General features: G+C 47.7%; 1 protein-coding gene across 1 annotated transcript in view; it reads left to right on the top strand.

The window, feature by feature from the left end:
* Window positions 1-344: 344 nt before the first annotated feature.
* CCZ1 (CCZ1 homolog, vacuolar protein trafficking and biogenesis associated) overlaps window positions 345-18,743 on the top strand; it is a 37,998-nt gene continuing 19,599 nt past the window's right edge. Inside the window, exons 1-5 of the mRNA XM_060260807.1 lie at window positions 345-501; window positions 12,140-12,237; window positions 16,038-16,131; window positions 17,019-17,093; window positions 17,899-17,946. Coding sequence (XP_060116790.1) covers window positions 394-501; window positions 12,140-12,237; window positions 16,038-16,131; window positions 17,019-17,093; window positions 17,899-17,946 — 423 coding nt within the window. The 5' untranslated portion in view covers window positions 345-393. The remainder of the gene's footprint in view (window positions 502-12,139; window positions 12,238-16,037; window positions 16,132-17,018; window positions 17,094-17,898; window positions 17,947-18,743) is intronic.

The following is an 18,743-nucleotide window of genomic DNA, read 5'->3' as shown; positions in this document are numbered from 1 at the left end:
CTGCCTCACAGAGTCCTGGTGAGGGGGCGACGGAAATGACGTGACGTTGCTCCTCACGAAGGAGAAAAACGCGGCCTAAATGAATAAAGTCTGTGAATGAATAAAGGCGGCAATAAATATCTGCGGGTGGAAAGATGCACCTGTCTGCAGAGCGCGCCTCTTCGGCCCTTCCTCTCAGGGCCTACCCGACAGGCCGCTCGCGTGAGGGGAAAGGGAGGCGGCAGGTCCTCGTCAGCCGCAACCCTTCCGGGGCGGAGAAGGAAGTGCCGGCGGGACGGAGAGCGGCGGACCCGGGAGAAGCGGCTGCTCGGCGCCGGCGCCGCTGGGGCTGCTGCTCCCCGATGCTACGAGGCGGCGGCGCGCGGCCTCAGGCGCTTTCCTTCCAGGCCCGGGATGGCGGCGGCGGCCGGGGGAGGCGCCGGGGGGCCGGAGAAGCCTCTGGCGCCGGCCTTGCTCAGCTTCTTCATCTACAACCCGCGACTAGGATCCAGGGAAGGAGAGGTAAGCGGCGGCCCTCAGCAGAGACCGCTCGGCTGCACCGAAACCCTGGGGCTAGGCCGCTCTGCCGAGGGGAGATCCCAGCGGGCCTTGGCGTTTCCTGCCTAGAATTACATTCCCGATAGGAAACGACTGTCCCTGTTTGTTTGTCGGCTCGCTTCATTTGCAGGCCGCCGGTCTCCCCTGGAAACTCAAAGGTGGGTTGCAAATGCAGTGAAGAAATGTTTGGTCAAGTTCAGGAAGCGAATTAAGAACGTAAGAGAAGCCATGTCGGATCAGGCCAATGGCCCATCCAGTCCAACACTCTGTGTCACACAGCGGCCAATATATATACACAATATACACATATATTGGCCACTGTGTGACACATACATATATACACAAACACACACACATATATTTACTGTGGCTAATAGCCACTGATGAACCTCTGCTCCATATTTTTATCCAATCCCCTCTTAAAGTTGGCTATGCTTGTAGCCAAAGGGTGGTTAAAAAAATTTAGGCTCCAACAGCAAAGATCCTGGCTAAATTGATTTATGTATTCAGGTGGGTAGCCTTGTTGATCTGAAGCAGTAGAACATTTGCATCCATTGGCAGCTTGAACCACAAAGTTTAATTCTGAGTATAAGCTGTTGTGTGCTTGCACACTTTTTTTACATGGAGATCGTTCCTGGTTTGATTCCTGGCATCTCTAGCTAAGGGTGTGCATGCACGCGAAAGCTTATACCCAGAATTAAACTTGGTGGGTCTTAAAGGTGCCACCGGACTGAAACTTTGTTCTACCGATTTGTTTGTTATTTCTCACTTGCTCAAGGCAAATTACAGAGCGAGTCAATACAATGGACAGGTGCGACATTTAATAAACCATACCATAGGAAGTTCAAAATCTAAAAACAGAATTGAACCTGAACATGACACATTAAATGATGCAAAAATTTATGAAGTAGGATCTGAATCTCAGTAGCACAATAGATCACAGTCCCTAATTTATCCAAGTAAATTTGCGAAACATTAAGTACAGTGTAACTTTGTACATAAAAATCCCTCCCAAATAGTTCAGATCTGTGAAGTTTGCAGAAAACTAGGAGGATGGGAGACTGACTTCCTGACCTCCTCAAGTAGCCATTTGATAAGAGAGGGGCCACAACAGAAAAGGCATGTGTATGGGCAATTGGCAGCTGCAGAAGACCTTACAACGCGTGGTTAAAAAAATTGGACTCCCAACAGCAAAGATTCCGGGGAAAACAGAATAATGCAGTGGGCACATACAAATTTGGTTCTGTTTATCTTTATGTATTCTGTTTTATATATTTTACTTACAACGTAAGTTGCCTTGAGCTCCTTAAGGAAGAAAGGTAGTATGATGTTCTTTGTCACTCACTCACAACCTAGATCCCACAGGTTCAGGGTTACAGGTAGGCCAGGCTGGCACAATCTTGCCTCTTTTAAAATATTTATTTATTTATTTTATTACATTTCTATCCCGCCCTCCCTGATGCTCTCAGGGCGGCTAACAACTATAAAAACAACATAGTGCTAAAATAAAATCGCAATAAAATCATTAAACATTTCATATAATTTTGTACAATTTCAAACAATCCTTTCGGTTTCATTCCCTAGAGTCCAAGATGGCATGGTTAGTTCTTATTGAGCACTACACGTAATAATAATGATGTTAGGTGTTGTTTAGCTCTCTACATTTATAATGGAATGGGTTCACATACCAATGCTGTGGGATGGTGGAATAGTGGTCGCCTCCCCATTAGATGTTAAATGCCAGCCTAAACTGTTCTGTCTTGCAGGCCCTGTGGAATTGTGGCAAGTCCCACAAGGCCCTGATGTTTTCGGAAAGCGTGTTCCACAAGGCAGGGGCTGCCACCGAAAAGGCTCTCTCACTCTAGTGGCAGTCAGCTGAGCTTCTTTTGACCCAGGGATCATGAGGAGATTTTGTGAGCTTGATCGAACTGCTCTCTGAGGCTCATATGGGGAATAGAGAAAGAGCCGTGGCCATTTCATATATCAGGTCCACTCTCTCACTCACAGAGACACTGCACAGAGCTGTTGGGGGCTGGGAACCCAAATACCACTTTATTCACATGTCATCATTTGGTCAAATCCATATATATACACACACACATGGAATAAGGGCTGTTGTGGAAAAAAATATAACAGGCTCTAGAACAGAGGTGTCCAACCTTTTGGCTTCCCTGGGCCACATTGGAGGAAGAAAAATTGTTTTGGGCTGCACATAAAACACACACACACTAAAGATAGCTGATGATGAGCTAAAAAGGGTCCATGCATAATTTTCATGATATCCGCTGCCACATATAAGCAGAAAAGCTCTTGCGTAATAATCCTAATTATGCACTGCCCCATCTGGAGGGTTTTTAAAAATCGTCAAGCAGGTCTCAAGTTTGTGATCACTGATATAGAAAATGTACATATCTAGGTAATAAAACTTCATTATTTATTTAAAAAGTAAAAGAAAAGAGGGCAACCTAAAACTAGTAGGCCCAAACCAGGCCACAATGAAACACAAGGAAGGAGGGGGGAGGGATCAGTAAAAAAATTCATCCCATCCCTCCCAGAAACGCAGGGGCTTAATTGTCAAGCATGAGATTTCAAAATAGCCAGTCCTTGGATTTTTGAAACAAAGTTTGGTTTATTGATAATCCATGTGGCTCAGCCGAGCTAGGTATTGGAACTGATACATTGTAACAACAGACTACATGTTTTAAAATGGCACATCAAAGGTTCTATAAACAATTCTACATTCACGTGTGAAATTCACAGCTAAACTTCCTTATCTATATTGTGGTTGGCTCTTCCTGGGTCCAGGCCTGGCTCAGCCTGGGAATAAGTCCCAGGAGGTCTTATCTTCAAAGAGGACATTCCTGCATTTGTTAGTAAAAGCGAAAGAGGCAAAGGAAGAGGGGGGTGGTTTTCTACTCTGATGTGCCCAAATATAATTCATGGTTATTAACAAATCTATAATCGAACAGTTACAATAGAAAATGAATGGACAATGCTTGACATTAATGCCCTTTCTGCTTCCGTCCTGCTTCAGATGGCCCAGAGCTGAAGCAGGAACCATGCCACATAGGCCCCACAAGGCCCAGACCAGGCTATAGTGAAACACAAACCGGGGGGGGGGGGTAAAAAAATCATCCCATCCCTCCCAGAAACTGCAGACGGCCCAGAGCTGAAACAGGAACCAGGCCAGGCAATGTACTAAGCCAGGAGTAGGACTGGGAAAGGTCTAGCCTTGGGTAGACAGCAGCCAGCAGCAGACTACCAAGGCTACCTCAGTCACCCACCCCAACAATAAAAGGGGGGGAAAGCATAACATTAGAAAATGTGCCAATATGGTGTCTGCCAGGAGCAAACAAGAACCAGGCCAGACTGCAGCAAACCCCACCACAAGCCCAGACAGCTATACTGACCTCCGCAACAACTTCCACAAGACAAACCCCACCCACCCCTCTTTCACTCTCTTACCTGGAGTCCAGAGAGGCTTACTGCAGGCTGCACACAGAAGAATAGGAGCACTGAAAATGTGGAACAGACTCTGCTGACTGTCGGATAAGAGAGGCTCAACCAGGCTCCAATGCTCTTGCTACTAGTAGTAGAATGTTTCTATCTGCTTGGCTTCTACATCAGTGTTGTGTAGAGTCCACCTGCTCTTAAAGCTGCCCTGTTGAGAGCCTGATCCACTATGACAGCACTTTATACCAACAAATGTGGATAGATCCAGGAGGAAAATGGGGGTGGGTCACCCACTCTGCTTTCCTCATCGTGAGTGGTTGTTATAAGGGAGCCCTACCCTGAATCTTCCCTTCCCAGCCAGACTAGTCCACCTATTGCTCAAACTCCCCCCCCCCTCCCCCTGCTGTTCTCAGGAAAATGCCTGGCTTTCTGATTCTTGTTTCCTTTAAGAATTATCATTGAGAAATGGAGAGCAGAGCCGGGAGGGAACTTGTTTCAAGCACAATAAGCAAGTAACCTTTAAATGTCCTTTGCTTTCCAAAGAACTTGATGCAAAGCTATGGCTTTTCTTAGATTTGTTGAAAGATCCGTCTTGTCTTTCTGTGGTTCCAGTCTCCAGATTTAAATAGCCGTAGATGGAGACACATTGAGAATTAGATATACCAGGGGTAGCCAAACTTGCTTAACATAAGAATAGATGTCAGATGTTTGAGAGCCGCAAGACATGCACATCAGATGTTTGAAGGCAGGCAGGAAAATAGATGGCGGAGGGAGAGGTGGGAAGAAAGGAACTTTAGCTTTAAATGCATTCTCCAAGCTGGCCAATGGGGGGGGACTTTGAGAGCCACATGATCCCAAGCTGCATTTTTGCCACCCGTGAGATATACTGATGATGATTCCTGTTAGTAGACCCTCTATGTTGGAATTGGAAAACAGTGCTATAAGTATAAAGATAGCTCAAGCCGTGTTAGTCTGTAACAGCAGAAAACAAGACTCCTGTCGCACCTTAAAGGCTAATGAAATTTGTGGCCGAGAATGAGCTGTCATGAGTCACTGCTCATGACAGACACACAAAAGCTCATCCTCTGCCACAAATTTTGTTAGTGTTTAACTCAGGGGTGTCAGATGTCTGGTCCGTGGACTACAACTGGCCCACCCATGGCTTTAATCAGGCTTGCAGGGCTCTTTTCTCCCTCTCCTTCCCCTCCTGTCCCTTTGAGGCTCCAAGGCTGCTGAAGTTTCCTCTCTGGAACTGAAATGTGATTAAATGTGATTAAAGTATAGTGAGCCAGATAACCAGGGACTGAAGGTGGAGGGTGGGTTAGGGATTTAGGCTGTGAGTCGAGATAATCTAGTTAGGAGGGTGCGGCCATCCCATTATTATCTATAAGATTATACCGGGACATAGGTGTGGATGCCCGGCCAGGGGATCCCAGTGCTCCTGGGGAGGGGAAAATATGACGGTGGGAATAGACAGAAGTATAAGAGAAGGAGGTGGAGACAAAACAGCACTCGGCCCCCTTCCAGTCTACTTACCATCCCAACGGTGACAGATAGTGGGGCCAAGAGGAATTGGTGTTATGCAACGCCAGGTCCGTAAATAATAAGACCGAGACCCTTAGGGAATTCCTGCTTCGGCAGGACGTGGACCTGGCTTGCATGACCGAGACCTGGGTGCGAGAGGGGGAAACGGTGGCTCTCTCCCAGATGACCCCCCCAGGTTACTCGGTCTTTCAACAATCACGGACTAGGGGGGAGGGGTGGCGTTATTCATACAGGAGGGTTACTCCCTCCGGGCTCTCCTGGCCCCAACGATCGATGGTATTGAGTGTGCCGGTCTGGCGTGGGATGTCGGAGAGGGGTGGGCGATCTGGCTGGTGTACCGTCCACCTAACGCACCAGCCAGCGCCTTACCATCCCTGATGGAGGCGGTGGCGGGCTGGGCGTTGGAGTATCCAAGGCTTATAGTCCTGGGTGACTTCAATGTCCACGCTGACGACACGGCCTCCAATCGGGCATTGGATCTGGTGTCTTCCATGGCAACACTAGGACTCTCTCAATTTGTTACGACTCCCACGCACCAGGCAGGGCACATGCTAGACTTGATCTTTGCGTCCAGGATTCAGGTGAACGATATCGCGATGGAGGCGGTGCCATGGTCGAATCACCTAGCCCTCAAGGCCCGTATGGAGATGCTGCCTCAACCCTGTAAGGGCGGAGAGCCTATTTTGGCTCGCCCGCGGAGCCTGATGGACCCGGAACAGTTCCAAATGGCCCTACGGGATCCCTGGCCCCCTGGCGGTTCCCTTGACGCCCTGGCTGATGCCTGGCAAGACCGGCTATCCAGGGCAATCAACGAGATCGCACCTCGACGCCCTCTGCGCCCTCGTGTGAGGCTGGCTCCATGGTATCCCTTGGAGTTACGTCAGCTGAAACAAGGGCTCAGACGACTAGAGAGGCAGTGGCGGCGCACTCGTGACGAAGTGACGAGAACATCCTATAGAACGTTTATGAGGTCTTATGAGATGGCAGTCAAGGCCACGAAGAAAGACTACTTTGCGGCCAGGATTGCATCTGCAAATTCGCACCCGGCACAATTGTTTAGAATAATTGGATACCTAACCACATTGCCTCAAGGCAGACCAAATGTTAGAGAATCAGAAATAGGCTGTGAGGCTTTTGCAAAAATTTTTGCAGACAAAATCACATCGCTCCGCCAGGACCTGCCCATCACATTGGATACAGTACATGAACTGGAGGCTCCGCGCCTGTCTTCCAGTTTAGTTCTGGACCACTTCGACCCACTCAGCCTGGAGGAAGTTGATGGAATTCTCTCCTCTGCACGCCCAACAACTTGCGATCTGGACCCATGCCGCTCCTGGCTAATTAAATCTTGCCAGAGGGAGCTTAGATGTCCTTTATGGGACATCATAAATAGATCCCTCCTGGAGGGGCGTTTTCCAATACCCTTGAAAGAGGCCATGGTTCGCTCCCTCCTAAAAAAAAGTACAGCAGACCCAGCCGAATTGGCAAATTACCAACCGGTCTCTAATTTACCGTTTTTAGGTAAAATTATTGAGAGGGCAGTGGCGTTGCAGTTGCAGGATTTTCTGGATGACGCTTCCGTCCTAGACCCTTGCCAGTCCGGCTTTCGTCCAGGTCACGGGACGGAGACAGTGCTGGTCGCCTTGGCAGATGACCTCCAACGGCATCTGGATCGAGGTGGCGTGGCGGTACTGATGTTGTTAGACCTGTCGGCCGTGTTCGACACGGTCGACCATTGGCTACTGACCCGCCGCCTCGCCGACGTAGGGGTTAAGGGGTCGGCTTTACAATGGCTCTCCTCCTTCCTTGAAGATTGGGGACAAAGGGTGGCAATCAGGGGCGGGCTGTCCCAGAGGCGCACACTAGATTGTGGGGTGCCTCAGGGAGCAGTTCTCTCACCGATGCTATTTAATATCTATATGTGCCCCCTTGCCCAGATTGCCCGGAGGTATGGGCTTGGGTGTCACCAATATGCAGATGACACCCAGCTCTATCTGTTAATGGCTGGCCTGGCTGCGTCCCAGGGAATTTGGACCTGGCACTGCAGGCCGTGGCAACCTGGCTAAGGCTGAGTGGGCTGAAGCTGAATCCAGCGAAGACAGAAGTCCTTTGCGTGGGCCGGGGCGCTCTGGGGAGGGAAATACCTCTCCCGGTCAGGAGCTTGGGAGTCCTACTGGAGCCTTCACTATCAATGGAGGCCCAGATAGCAGCCACTGCTAAGTCAGCCTTCTTTCATTTAAGGCGGGCAAGGCAGTTGGCCCCCTTCCTAGAGCGCCAGGACCTAGCAACAGTGATTCATGCAACGGTCACCTCGAGACTGGATTACTGTAATGCCCTCTACATGGGGCTGCCTCTGTGCCGAACCCGGAAGCTGCAGCTGGTGCAGAACGCGGCGGCTAGGCTGTTATTGGGGCTCCCAAAATGGGAGCACATACAGCCAGGGCTGCGCGGACTGCACTGGCTGCCAGTTACATACCGGATTCGTTACAAAGTGCTGGTTATCACCTTTAAAGCCCTATATGGCCGAGGACCTGCCTACCTGAGGGACCGTCTTTCCCCATACGAACCCCAGAGAGCACTGAGGTCAGCAGGGAAGAACCTGCTGACTATCCCCGGGCCGAAGGAAGTAAAACTGCAGAGTACCCGCACCCGGGCTTTCTCCGTCATAGCTCCACACCTATGGAACCAGTTCCTGGAAGAAGTGCGGGCCCTGCGGGACTTTGAACAGTTCCACAGGGCCTGCAAGACCATCCTCTTCGGGATGGCCACCAACTAAAAGACTGAGAGACTGCTTAAATGGTTCTTACTATCTGCTGAAATAGCACCAAGATGTTAATTTTATTGTTTTATTGTTTTTAGAATTTTAATTAAATTGCTAGCTATTGTTTAAATCATTGTATAACCCACTGTATTGACTGATGTTGTTAGCCGCCCTGAGCCTGCCTCGGCGGGGAGGGCGGGATATACAGTATTTGCTGGCGTATAAGACTACTTTTTTGCCCTGAAAAACATGCCTCCAAGTGCGGGGGTCGTCTTATACGCCGGGTGCACTTCAGTTGGGATAGACATAGCTGCCCATAGTGGCCTTCCGATGCTCGCCCGGTGCCCATAGTGGCCTCCCGATGCCCGCCCACCTCATTCTACATACCATCCAGTATCGCGCGGTATCCAGCGCGGCTGCGGCGGGTCATCAGCGTGGCTGCGGCGAGCATCAGCAGCGAGACAGGGGTGCCAGCCTTTTTGGCGTGACCAGCCCGTTCTGCTCGGCGGGAAGCAGCGGCGCTCCGGCCCGCCCCTTGTCTATGCAGAGCTCGGACATGCGCACTTGTGCACTAGTGCCAGTAACAGGGAGATGCAGGGGCAGGCCGGATGTTCTTTTACCTTTTATTTGGTGTGTGGAAGGTGTGCGGAAGAGGGGGTAGTCTTATACGGCGAGTATATAACAAACTCTATATTTTGAGTGGAAATGTTGGGGGGTCGTCTTATACGCCCAGTCGTCTTTTACACCGGCAAATACGGTAAATAAAATGATTGATTGAAAAGTGAAAATGATCTCTACTTTGAAACACATTGCTGTCAAGAATGCTTCTTACCATAAGCATGTTCATATTGGGGCCAGACAAATGCTATAGTGAGATCTGCTATGGAATCGAATTGCTGTGCTTAGGCTGCTTGCTAGCTTATCAACAATATTGTGTCTGTAACGCTGTACACGTAACTTTCTCACCCTAAGTGCGTAGTACAGCTTTGAGTTGAAGGTCACAGCTTGGAGTCTTTTGCTTTTGAAGCAACTTGCTTGAGCTGGTTATGATAATGTGGGGGGAGGGGAATGCTTCACTGGTTGGGAAAAAGGTGCCTAGTGCTTCAAACCTGTAATGGTCTGGACCCAAGGGTATAATTGTAATCCTGAGCCTGAGTACCCCAGTCTCCCCAAGACGAAGATATATCCTTAGGTCCCAGCCATTACAGGATCAAACATCTACTTTGATTTCACCATAGAGGTTGTCATTGCATCCCAAAGTTGCAAGGAAAACGTGGAATGAATTTTCCATTACAGTCTCTGGGCCCTATCTGTCTGGGCACAAGAACCTAAATGGAAAATTCACTCCGTATTTTCTTTGCAGCTTTGCTTCCTGCTGCAGCCAGCAAAGACAAGGCAGAAAGCTGAAACTCATGATTCCTGGAGTTGTGTCCTTGCAAATAAAGGGTTGATGCTTTGAGCCAGCTTGTCTCTGCTCAGTGGACCTGAGAAGAGTACTCAAACTAGGAGCCCACAGCAAAAGGGAGATATTACACTGTAGAGCCATTGCCAATCTGAGTGGATCCAGGGGAAGGGAGGAAGCTTGCAATGCCATTTCATTGTTTTCCCAGGCTCAGAGCATTTTATCTTTTCAGTTTCTGCTGTTACTTCTTCACCCAAAGGGTGATTAGCACATGGAATTCACTGCCACAGGAGGTGGTGGCAGCTGCACACGTAAGACAGCTTCAAGAGGAGATTGGATAAACATATATGGAGCAGAGGTCCATCAGTGGCTATTAGCCGCAGTGTACTGATGGAACTCTCTGTCTGGGGCAGTGGTGCTCTGTAGTCTTGGTGCTTGGGGGGGGGGCACAGTGGGTAGGCTTCTAGTGTCCTGACCTCATTAATGGACCTCCTGATGGTGTCTGGTTTTCATGCAAGTGTATCGGCCCAGTGAGTGTACACACTATGGCCTGACTCCCAAAAGCTTATTCTGGAATAAACGTTGATAATTCTTGAGAGCTCCACTGGACCTTATTTTCCTGTTGCACACTGTGGTGTGGGTACCCACCAAGAATCACGCAACACGTGGATGATGCATCTTTTATATTCACTTGTGTTTTACGCCACCTTTTCCCCACGGAATTCTCCTAACACATGTCCCCTCCCACACACTGTTCACACACACAGAGTGAAGCACAAAGACAAGAGTCTAGTATGGCTCCTTTGGTAATTACAGAATTTTACCCCAGCATCAGATTCATGGACTTAGGTCCCAGCCGTTACAGGATCAAACTAAAAGTGCCTTTTTTCTGTACCGATGAAAAGCATCCCTCTTTCCCCCCTTTCTTGAGCCAGCTAGTGTAAGTTTTGTGCTTGTTACATACATAATAAAATAGATTAGCAAGCAAGCCATCTAAGCTAGCAAAAAACATTTGAACGCAGCCTAGGCCAAAATGATGTAAATGATTTGGATGAAGGAATAGAGGGAATGCTTATTAAATTTGCAGATGATACTAATTTGGGAGGGGTTGCAAATACTGTAGAAGACAGAAACAGGATACAAGATGACTTTGACAGGCTGGAAAAATGGGCTAAAACCAATAAAATGGGCTAAAACCAATAAAATGAATTTTAATAGGAATAAATGTAAAGTAATGTAAATGAATTTTAATAGGAATAAATGTAATGTTCTGCATTTAGGTAGGAAAAATCCAATGCATGGTTATAGGATGGGGGAGACTTGTCTTAGCAGTAGTATGTGCGAAAAGGATCTAGGGGTCTTAGTGGATCATACGCTGAATATGAGTCAACAGTGTGATGTGGTGGCTAAAAAGACAAATACAATTTTGGGCTGTATCAGCAGAAGTATAGTTTCCAGATCACATGAAATGATGGTATCGCTTTACTGCTCTGGTAAGACCTCACCTGGAGTAGTGTGTTCAGTTTTGGGCACCATATTTTAAGAAGGATACAGACAAGCTGGAACGCTTCCAAAGGAGGGTGACAAAGATGGTGAGGGGTCTGGAGACCAAGTCCTATGAGGAAAGATTGAAGGAGCTGGGGATGTTTAGCCTGGAGAGGAGGCGGCTGAGAGGTGATATGATTACCATCTTCAAGTACTTGAGGAGCTGTCATATGGAAGATGGTGTGGAATTGCTTTCTGTGGCCCCAGATGGTAGGGCCAGAACCAATGCATTGAAATTAAAAGAGTTTCCAGCTCAACATTAGGAAGAATTTCCTGACCGTTAGAGCGGTTCCTCATTGGAACAGGCTTCCTCAGGAGATGGTGGACTCTCCTTCCTTGGAGGTTTTTAAACAGAGGCTAGATGGCCATCTGACAGCAATGAGGATCCTGTGAATTTAGGGGGAGGTATTTGTGAGTTTCCTGCATTGTGCCTCCAGATGACCCTGGAGGTCCCTTCCAACTCTATGATTCTAAAATGGATACACTCATGGCAAGTAATACATGGTAAGAATCATTCTTGACATGCAGCCCACTTCTTCAGATGCCATGCTTCTTCCTAAGAGAGAACCTTTATATAGGAAGTGGGAGGCGGGGCAGACAAGTTGGCAAAATTAAAGGGCCCTGACTAGCAGAAAACATACATGGTGAAATGTGATTGTGTAAAATGCATAGTCAATGCACTCATGGCAGCATCACAGCAATATTGAACACGATTGGTTACAGTTTTGAATTTTTCTTATCTCCAGACCTTTATTTCACTCCCAAAGTGGAGCATTTTCTTTGTAATAACTCATTACCACTGGAAGATCTGGCCTTAGGATATTCCTGATAGTGATTTGCAAGTGTCCCGGCTATGTTGGTTGTTAATTACCCATTCTTCACATTTCTCTTTTCAGGAAGAAAAGAAGATTCTTCTTTATTATCCAAATGAAGTAGAAAAAAATGAGAAAATCAGAAGTGTTGGATTATGTGAAGCTATCGTCCAGTTCACGAGGTACCAAATTCCTCATGTTTGCATATCTCGTTATCACATGTATCTCATAAGTGCAATCTCATCACGTATGTGTATCTCGTTATCGCATCTATGTAGTGCTATCAGATCACAGCTGACTTATAGGGAACCCAATGATGGGCTTTCAAGGTAAGTGAGAAGCAGGAGTGGGTTGCCATTGCCGCCTTCGGCAGTCTCCCATCCAAGTCCTGGCTCTGCTTAGCTTTGGAGAGCAGACAAGATCATGTTATATCATGCTGCCTTTCCTCCACACTTGTTTGTAAGAGCACCTGAAATTTACTAATGGCTTCATAAACAAAAAGTTCACAACAGAGTGTTCCATAGGCAGTGCTGCATCTTGATAATCCAGCACCGTGTTTTCTTGTGTTTGATAGATCAAGATGAGACACCATATTCGTCTTTCTGTAGTAGAATAGAAGAGCAAGAGCCCAGTAGGGACCTTAAAGACTAACGAAATTTGTGGCAGGGTATGAGCTTTCGTGAGTCGCTGCTTGCTTCTTCAGATACGTATTTGAAGAACTGAGCAGTGACGCACGAAAGCTCCTATCCAGGGCCAGCCCTAGATTGTCTGGGACCCTAGGCAAAGCTAAAAATTTTTAAAAGACCTGCCACCCCACTAGCTGCCTTGCCCTAACGGAAGCTGAGCAGATGGGCACGGGGCATGTGCAGACTTCCTCCCTTCACACTGTCATTTTCAAAAGGAGGAGCGATAACGTTCCAAGTTTTGCAGCTGATCTGCTGTCCCACTTCTCCAGCTCCAAAGACAGGATATTAACAAAGCTGAGGTGCACTTAGTGAGTGTTCTAGCAGCCAAGAGGGGCAAAGTTTGGACTCCAATGAAGCTCACTGCTGTAAGATTTAAACCAGAATCAGTCAATCATTCTAGGAAATGTATCCATTGATTTAAATGCAAGCATATGAACATATTAAGCTGCCTTATACTGAATCAGACCCTGGGTCCATCAAAGTCAGTATTGTCTACTCAGACTGGCAGCGGCTCTCCGGGGTATCAAGCTAAGGTTTTTCATGCCTAGTTGCATGGACCCTTTTTAGTTAGAGATGCCGGGGATTGAACCTGGGACCTTCTGCTTACCAAGCAGAGGCTCTACCACTGAGCCACTGTCCCTCCCCTGACTGGCAGCAGCTCTCCAGGGTTTCAAGCTGAGGTTTTTCACGCCTACTTGCCTGGACCCTTTTTAGTTGGAGGGGCCGGGGATTGAACCTGGGACCTTCTGCTTACCAAGCAGATGCTCTGCCACTGAGCCACTGTCCCTCCCCTGACTGGCAGCAGCTCTCCAGGGTCTCCAGCTGAGGTTATCCATGCCTACTTGCCGGGACCCTTTTTAGTTGGAGATGCTGGGGATTGAACCTGGGACCTTCTGCTTACCAATCAGATGCTCTAGCACTGAGCCACTGTCCCTCCCCTGACTGGCAGCAGCTCTCCAGGGTCTCAAGCTGAGGTTTTTCATGCCTACTTGCCTGGACCCTTTTAAGTTGGAGATGCCGGGGATTGAACCTGGGCCCTTCTGCTTACCAAGCAGATGCTCTACCACTGAGCCACTGTTCCTCCCCTGACTGGCAGCAGCTCTCCAGGGTCTCAAGCTGAGGTTTTTCATGCCTACTTGCCTGGACCCTTTTTAGTTGGAGATGCTGGGGATTGAACCTGGGCCCTTCTGCTTACCAAGCAGATGCTCTACCACTGAGCCACTGTCCCTCCCCTGACTGGCAGCAGCTCTCCAGGGTCTCAAGCTGAGGTTTTTCATGCCTACTTGCCTGGACCATTTTTAGTTGGAGATGCTGGGGATTGAACCTGGGACCTTCTGTTTACCGCTACCGTCCCTCCCCTAAAGCGGATGGATTTATTGTGTACCCATGAAAGAGTCAGGTTGGATTTGGTCTTCAGATGGATATATCCTGTGTATTACATTATAAACCTACTACGTGCATTGGATAGTAAGATAGAGCAATTTTCTGCAGCAAAGGCACCTCTTCCTAGCCATTGCCCTCCTTCATTGAGCCCCTCATGTTGGACCCTTCAGACTTTCCTAGAAGGCCACAGCCAATTCCTGCCAAGACTACATTTATGAAATACATTTCCACTTACGTTTTTAGGTGTATGCTTCAGAAATCTATGCAAAGGCTTACTGAGCTTACTTGAAACTGACTTGGAGAAACTGAGACAAGACTGAGTAGCAGGTTGCCTTGCGATCATTCAGATTTCTTGGGTCACCTTTTTCTACCACTTTCTGTCTAGGTCCCAACACAGAGAAGAAAGAAACAGGATAATTTTTAAAACATGCTTAGCCCAGAAAGAGTCTTCATTCCAGTGAGGCTTGCTTTTCTCTTCTAGCAGCGTGACTGTGGGAGGCAGAGCAGCTTTCAAAGCCTGCAGCTTTTCCTGCATAAGGGCTGTATTTTTCCATCCCCCCCCCCACTCCCTTTGTTAATTTGTTGACTCAGAGCCTAAAGCTTCCCAAAATCTTTATTCTCCACATGCAGAGTCTCTCACCTCACTGTCCTTCTACTCTGTCCCCCAACACACACATTCTGCTCCCCCCCCTCCGTTTTTCTCCTCTTCTCCCTTTGGAGGATTTTTGCAAATAGTACTTTCCAACAGGACTCAGCTCTTTATAGGCTTCCTTCTGTCTCCCCCCGCCACCTCCCACTCATTGACTGCAAATTCCCAGGCCTGAATTGGGGAAGGAAGGAAAGGGGTGCGCAGTTTGGAGCGAGCCTCTTTGAATTACGCCCCTGCTGTCAATACTGGCTGGCAGGGAGGCAAAGCAAGGGCTGAGCTGTCCACATGCGCCTCTGCCCTCCTGCCCTGCTTGGAGGCTGGGCTGAGAGGATGCCGCTGCTCAGAGCCTGCCGATGCCGCTGTCTGCCTCATGTGCCAAGGCAATCGGGTGAGGGGACCCAAGGGGGAGGGGGGAGCAGAGGCTTAAGGAGGAAGGCCGCATAGCAGGGGGAGACAGGCTCGAAGGCTGGAGCTCTGGAGGAAGACAATGGGCTGGGCAGGGACAGGAGGAGAGCCCCCCCAAAGGCACTATGTGGCTGCATGTGGGGAAGCCTTGCGGATGGCAGCGGGCGCCCCCCTCCAATCCCAGCTGTCCTCTGCCTGAACCCCCAAACCCCCATGGATCCCGGCCTGCTCTGCTCCCAGAAGGACGGCTTGCTGCGTGGATCCAGGGAATGGCCCTGCCTTGCTCTCTTCAAAAGCAGGAAGCAGCAGCTGGGCCGGGCAAAGGAACTGGGACAGAAGTCGCCTTCCCCCAGCCTGTGAGAAAGGCCACATGCACCCTCCTGAATCTTCCTGGCCTGCTCTCCACCAGAGTTGCCTTGCTGCCTGGCCCACCCTCTTGAGCAGGCCAGGCCTGGGGTGAAGACACGTGCTGCAAGCAGAGACAAGGCAAAACCCAGTGCACCACCGCAGAGCCACCACATAGATTGAGGGGGAGCCAAAACCAGGCCAGCTGTCACCACTGCTGTGGGGAGTGGGGGAGGAGGGGGGCACCCCTGACACCTTGGTGCCCTAGGCAATGGCCTAATTGGACTAGTGGGCAGGCTGGCCCTGCGCCCACCCTGCCACAAATTTTCAGGAGTCACTGCTCACTTCAGATACATATCTGAAGAAGTGAGGAGTGACTCGTGAAAACTCACATCCTGCCCCAAATTGTGTTAGTCTTTAAGGTGCTTAAAGCTCTTGCTCTTTTCTAAGTGTTTGATGATGCTTGTGTGTCCCAAACGTTTCTTCATGTACTGGTCTTTTTTTTCTTTTTCAGGACCTTTAGTCCTTTGAAACCTGCGAAGTCCTTGCATACCCAGAAGAACAGACAGTTCTTCCATGAGCCTGAAGAAAATTTCTGGATGGTTATGGTATATAACTGTATATTAAAAACTGTGTGTGTGCGGATGTGTGCACACACACATACATATGTGTATGTGTGTACACACATACACGCACATACATTTCAGGGCTTTTTTGGGGCAGAGGCGCACAGGAACGGAGCACCTGATGGCTTCAGCCTGCCCCAGCGTGCCACTGTCGTGGATGCACCGGGGAAAGCACCGGGGAGCTCCCGTTGGGCTTTTTCTACAAAAAAACCCACCTTGATACATTTTATGTACACATTATATTTAACCTTTATGTAGGGACTTCCTAAGTGTCTTCAGTTATTCCAGAGTACCATGTGTTTCCTCCCTTTGAATAAAATCGGGAGCATGGATAGAGCGTGCCCAAGTCTGCAAAGGACTTTTTACACATTTCTTTTAATTTATCCTTGCAGTATAATTCTCCACTGTGAAAAATTCCAGAGGAATAAGTGGTGTTTCCATTCTGTAGCCAAACATTTTTATCATTCTCTTGCTCCAAGGAGCTCTGGGCATGGTTGTTCTGCTTCCCATTTTCACCTCCCAGCAACCCTGTGAGGTAGGTTGAGAGAGAATCACGCAGCACCTGCTTGTCATGCAGAAGGTCCCAGGTTCAGTCTCCAGCATCACCAGTTAAAAGGAGCAGGCAGCAGGTGGTGTGAAAGACGTCTGTGTGAGATCCTGGAGAGCTGCTGCCAGTCTGAGTAGGCAATACCGGTCTTGGGGGATTCATGTGATCATGTGGGGTTTAAATTTTGTCTGTTAGAGAATTTATTCCTATATTATTTCGTGTATTTCATTCCCCTCATTGTTTTGTTAATCGCCCTGTAGACAGATAGGTGCCAGCTACACTCTTAAACCAACATATAATGCCCATTCATTCAATTTCTAAGGTTGTACGAAATCCTGTCATAGGAAAACAGAAAGATGGCAAACCAACCGTTGAGTATCAAGAAGAAGAATTACTGGTAAGGGTCAGCTAATTGTGTTCTAGTCTTTTCAGTGGTGGATAATGAAGTGACGATAGATAGGAAACTTTTGGTTTGGTAAAGCAAACGCAGCCTCATTTAGATAAAAATGAGAGCATTGTTTTCATGAAGCTGTATTTACAGACGTTGTTACATGGAGAATGCAGTTAATTTGGCTTAAAAGATCATTTTATAACCATCATTTGGGAGGCAGGACCATTGCTTAAGTTTGAATACAGACTAGAAAGAAGAATGTGCTTTCTTAACACCTCAGAGACCCATGGGTATAAGCTTTCAAGAACAAAACTTCCTTCACCAGACACCTTTGTGACACTTACCCTGAAAATGTTGTTGGTCCAAAAGGTCCTACTGGACTCAAATCTAACTGTTATACCACAGACTAACATGGACTACTCTCTGAAACTTTCCTAATACAGTTCAGTGAGCAAATGTTAACAGAGGCTAGGTTATGCTAATTGAGTACTCTATATTTATCAAAAGGGGTTCTCTTCCCCTAAAAAATTACTTGCCAAAAATAAAAAACAGTAAATAATATGTTGGTGAATTGCTGCTAAGTATTTCCTATAAGCCACTGTAATTTTTCTGTGAAACCATATTGGCATTTCCAATACGATGTTAGAAGAATCACAGTGTACATCCCACTTTTACTAATGAAGGCTGCTGACATATTACACGGCCACAAAAACAGGACTTAAGAGCAAATTTGCAACTCTGAGGTTTGTATGATATAATACAAAAATAACTGTACTATGGTTGTGATTCTTTCGTTCTTGGTATTTTACAGGACAAGGTGTATAGTTCAGTGTTACAGCAGTGTTACAACATGTACAAGGTATGGACAATGCGATTGTTTTTCCCCTCCCTTTTGCTTCCTTATGTTGGGGTAGGTGAAGAGGTCTTCTCACCTCCATAATTAAGCCTGATTCAATAGCACAGAATACCCTTTTCATGCAAACTTTGGCCAGTGTTTATCCTGAATATGTTTTTTAAAGTCTTGGCAGCACTGGTAACTTCAGTAAAGATCAGATGCGCTCTTAAGAGAGAGATAAATCAGTTGCAGGGAACCTAGCTTCCGCCAAGATCCAACTCAGGCCGTAAGCAGAGCTCAAGACTGCAATACTGCAGCTTTAACACTCTGCACCACAGGGCTCTTTCTGAATCCAAATTAGCATTTTCCTTGGCCAATTTCATCATCAATTCCCCTACTGCATCAGGATTATCACCCTGTCTTCTGATTGCTGCCTGAAGACAGTTGATAAGGTCTAAATAGGGCTCTTGTGGCTTTTGACAGACAGTTGCAGCAGGGAGCACAGCTTGTGCTTCAGTAGTACTGAACTGTCCAGATCCATATAGTTGTTCAACAGTATAAGTCCCATTGGAGCCACGCCCTTGAACATCAGCCAAATTACAATATTCACTGTCCCATACCACATATTGTCCAGGAGTTAACATCATCCCCACCATATTTTTCCAATCTTGAGGAATCACAGTGTATCCATTAGAGAGTCCTTCTAAAAGACTCTGCACATTGGTTCCCCTTATGCCCATGTTTCTGATAGCCTTTTGAATTTCACTCAAAACAGAGTGGGGCAACATATAGTTAACAACCTGTTGCCTATTCTCATTCTG

The sequence above is a fragment of the Heteronotia binoei genome, chromosome 20 (assembly GCF_032191835.1).
Source record: "Heteronotia binoei isolate CCM8104 ecotype False Entrance Well chromosome 20, APGP_CSIRO_Hbin_v1, whole genome shotgun sequence".
NCBI lineage: Eukaryota > Metazoa > Chordata > Lepidosauria > Squamata > Gekkonidae > Heteronotia > Heteronotia binoei.
Note: the sequence above shows the minus strand (reverse complement) of the source record. Positions and strands in the feature narration are given on the sequence as shown.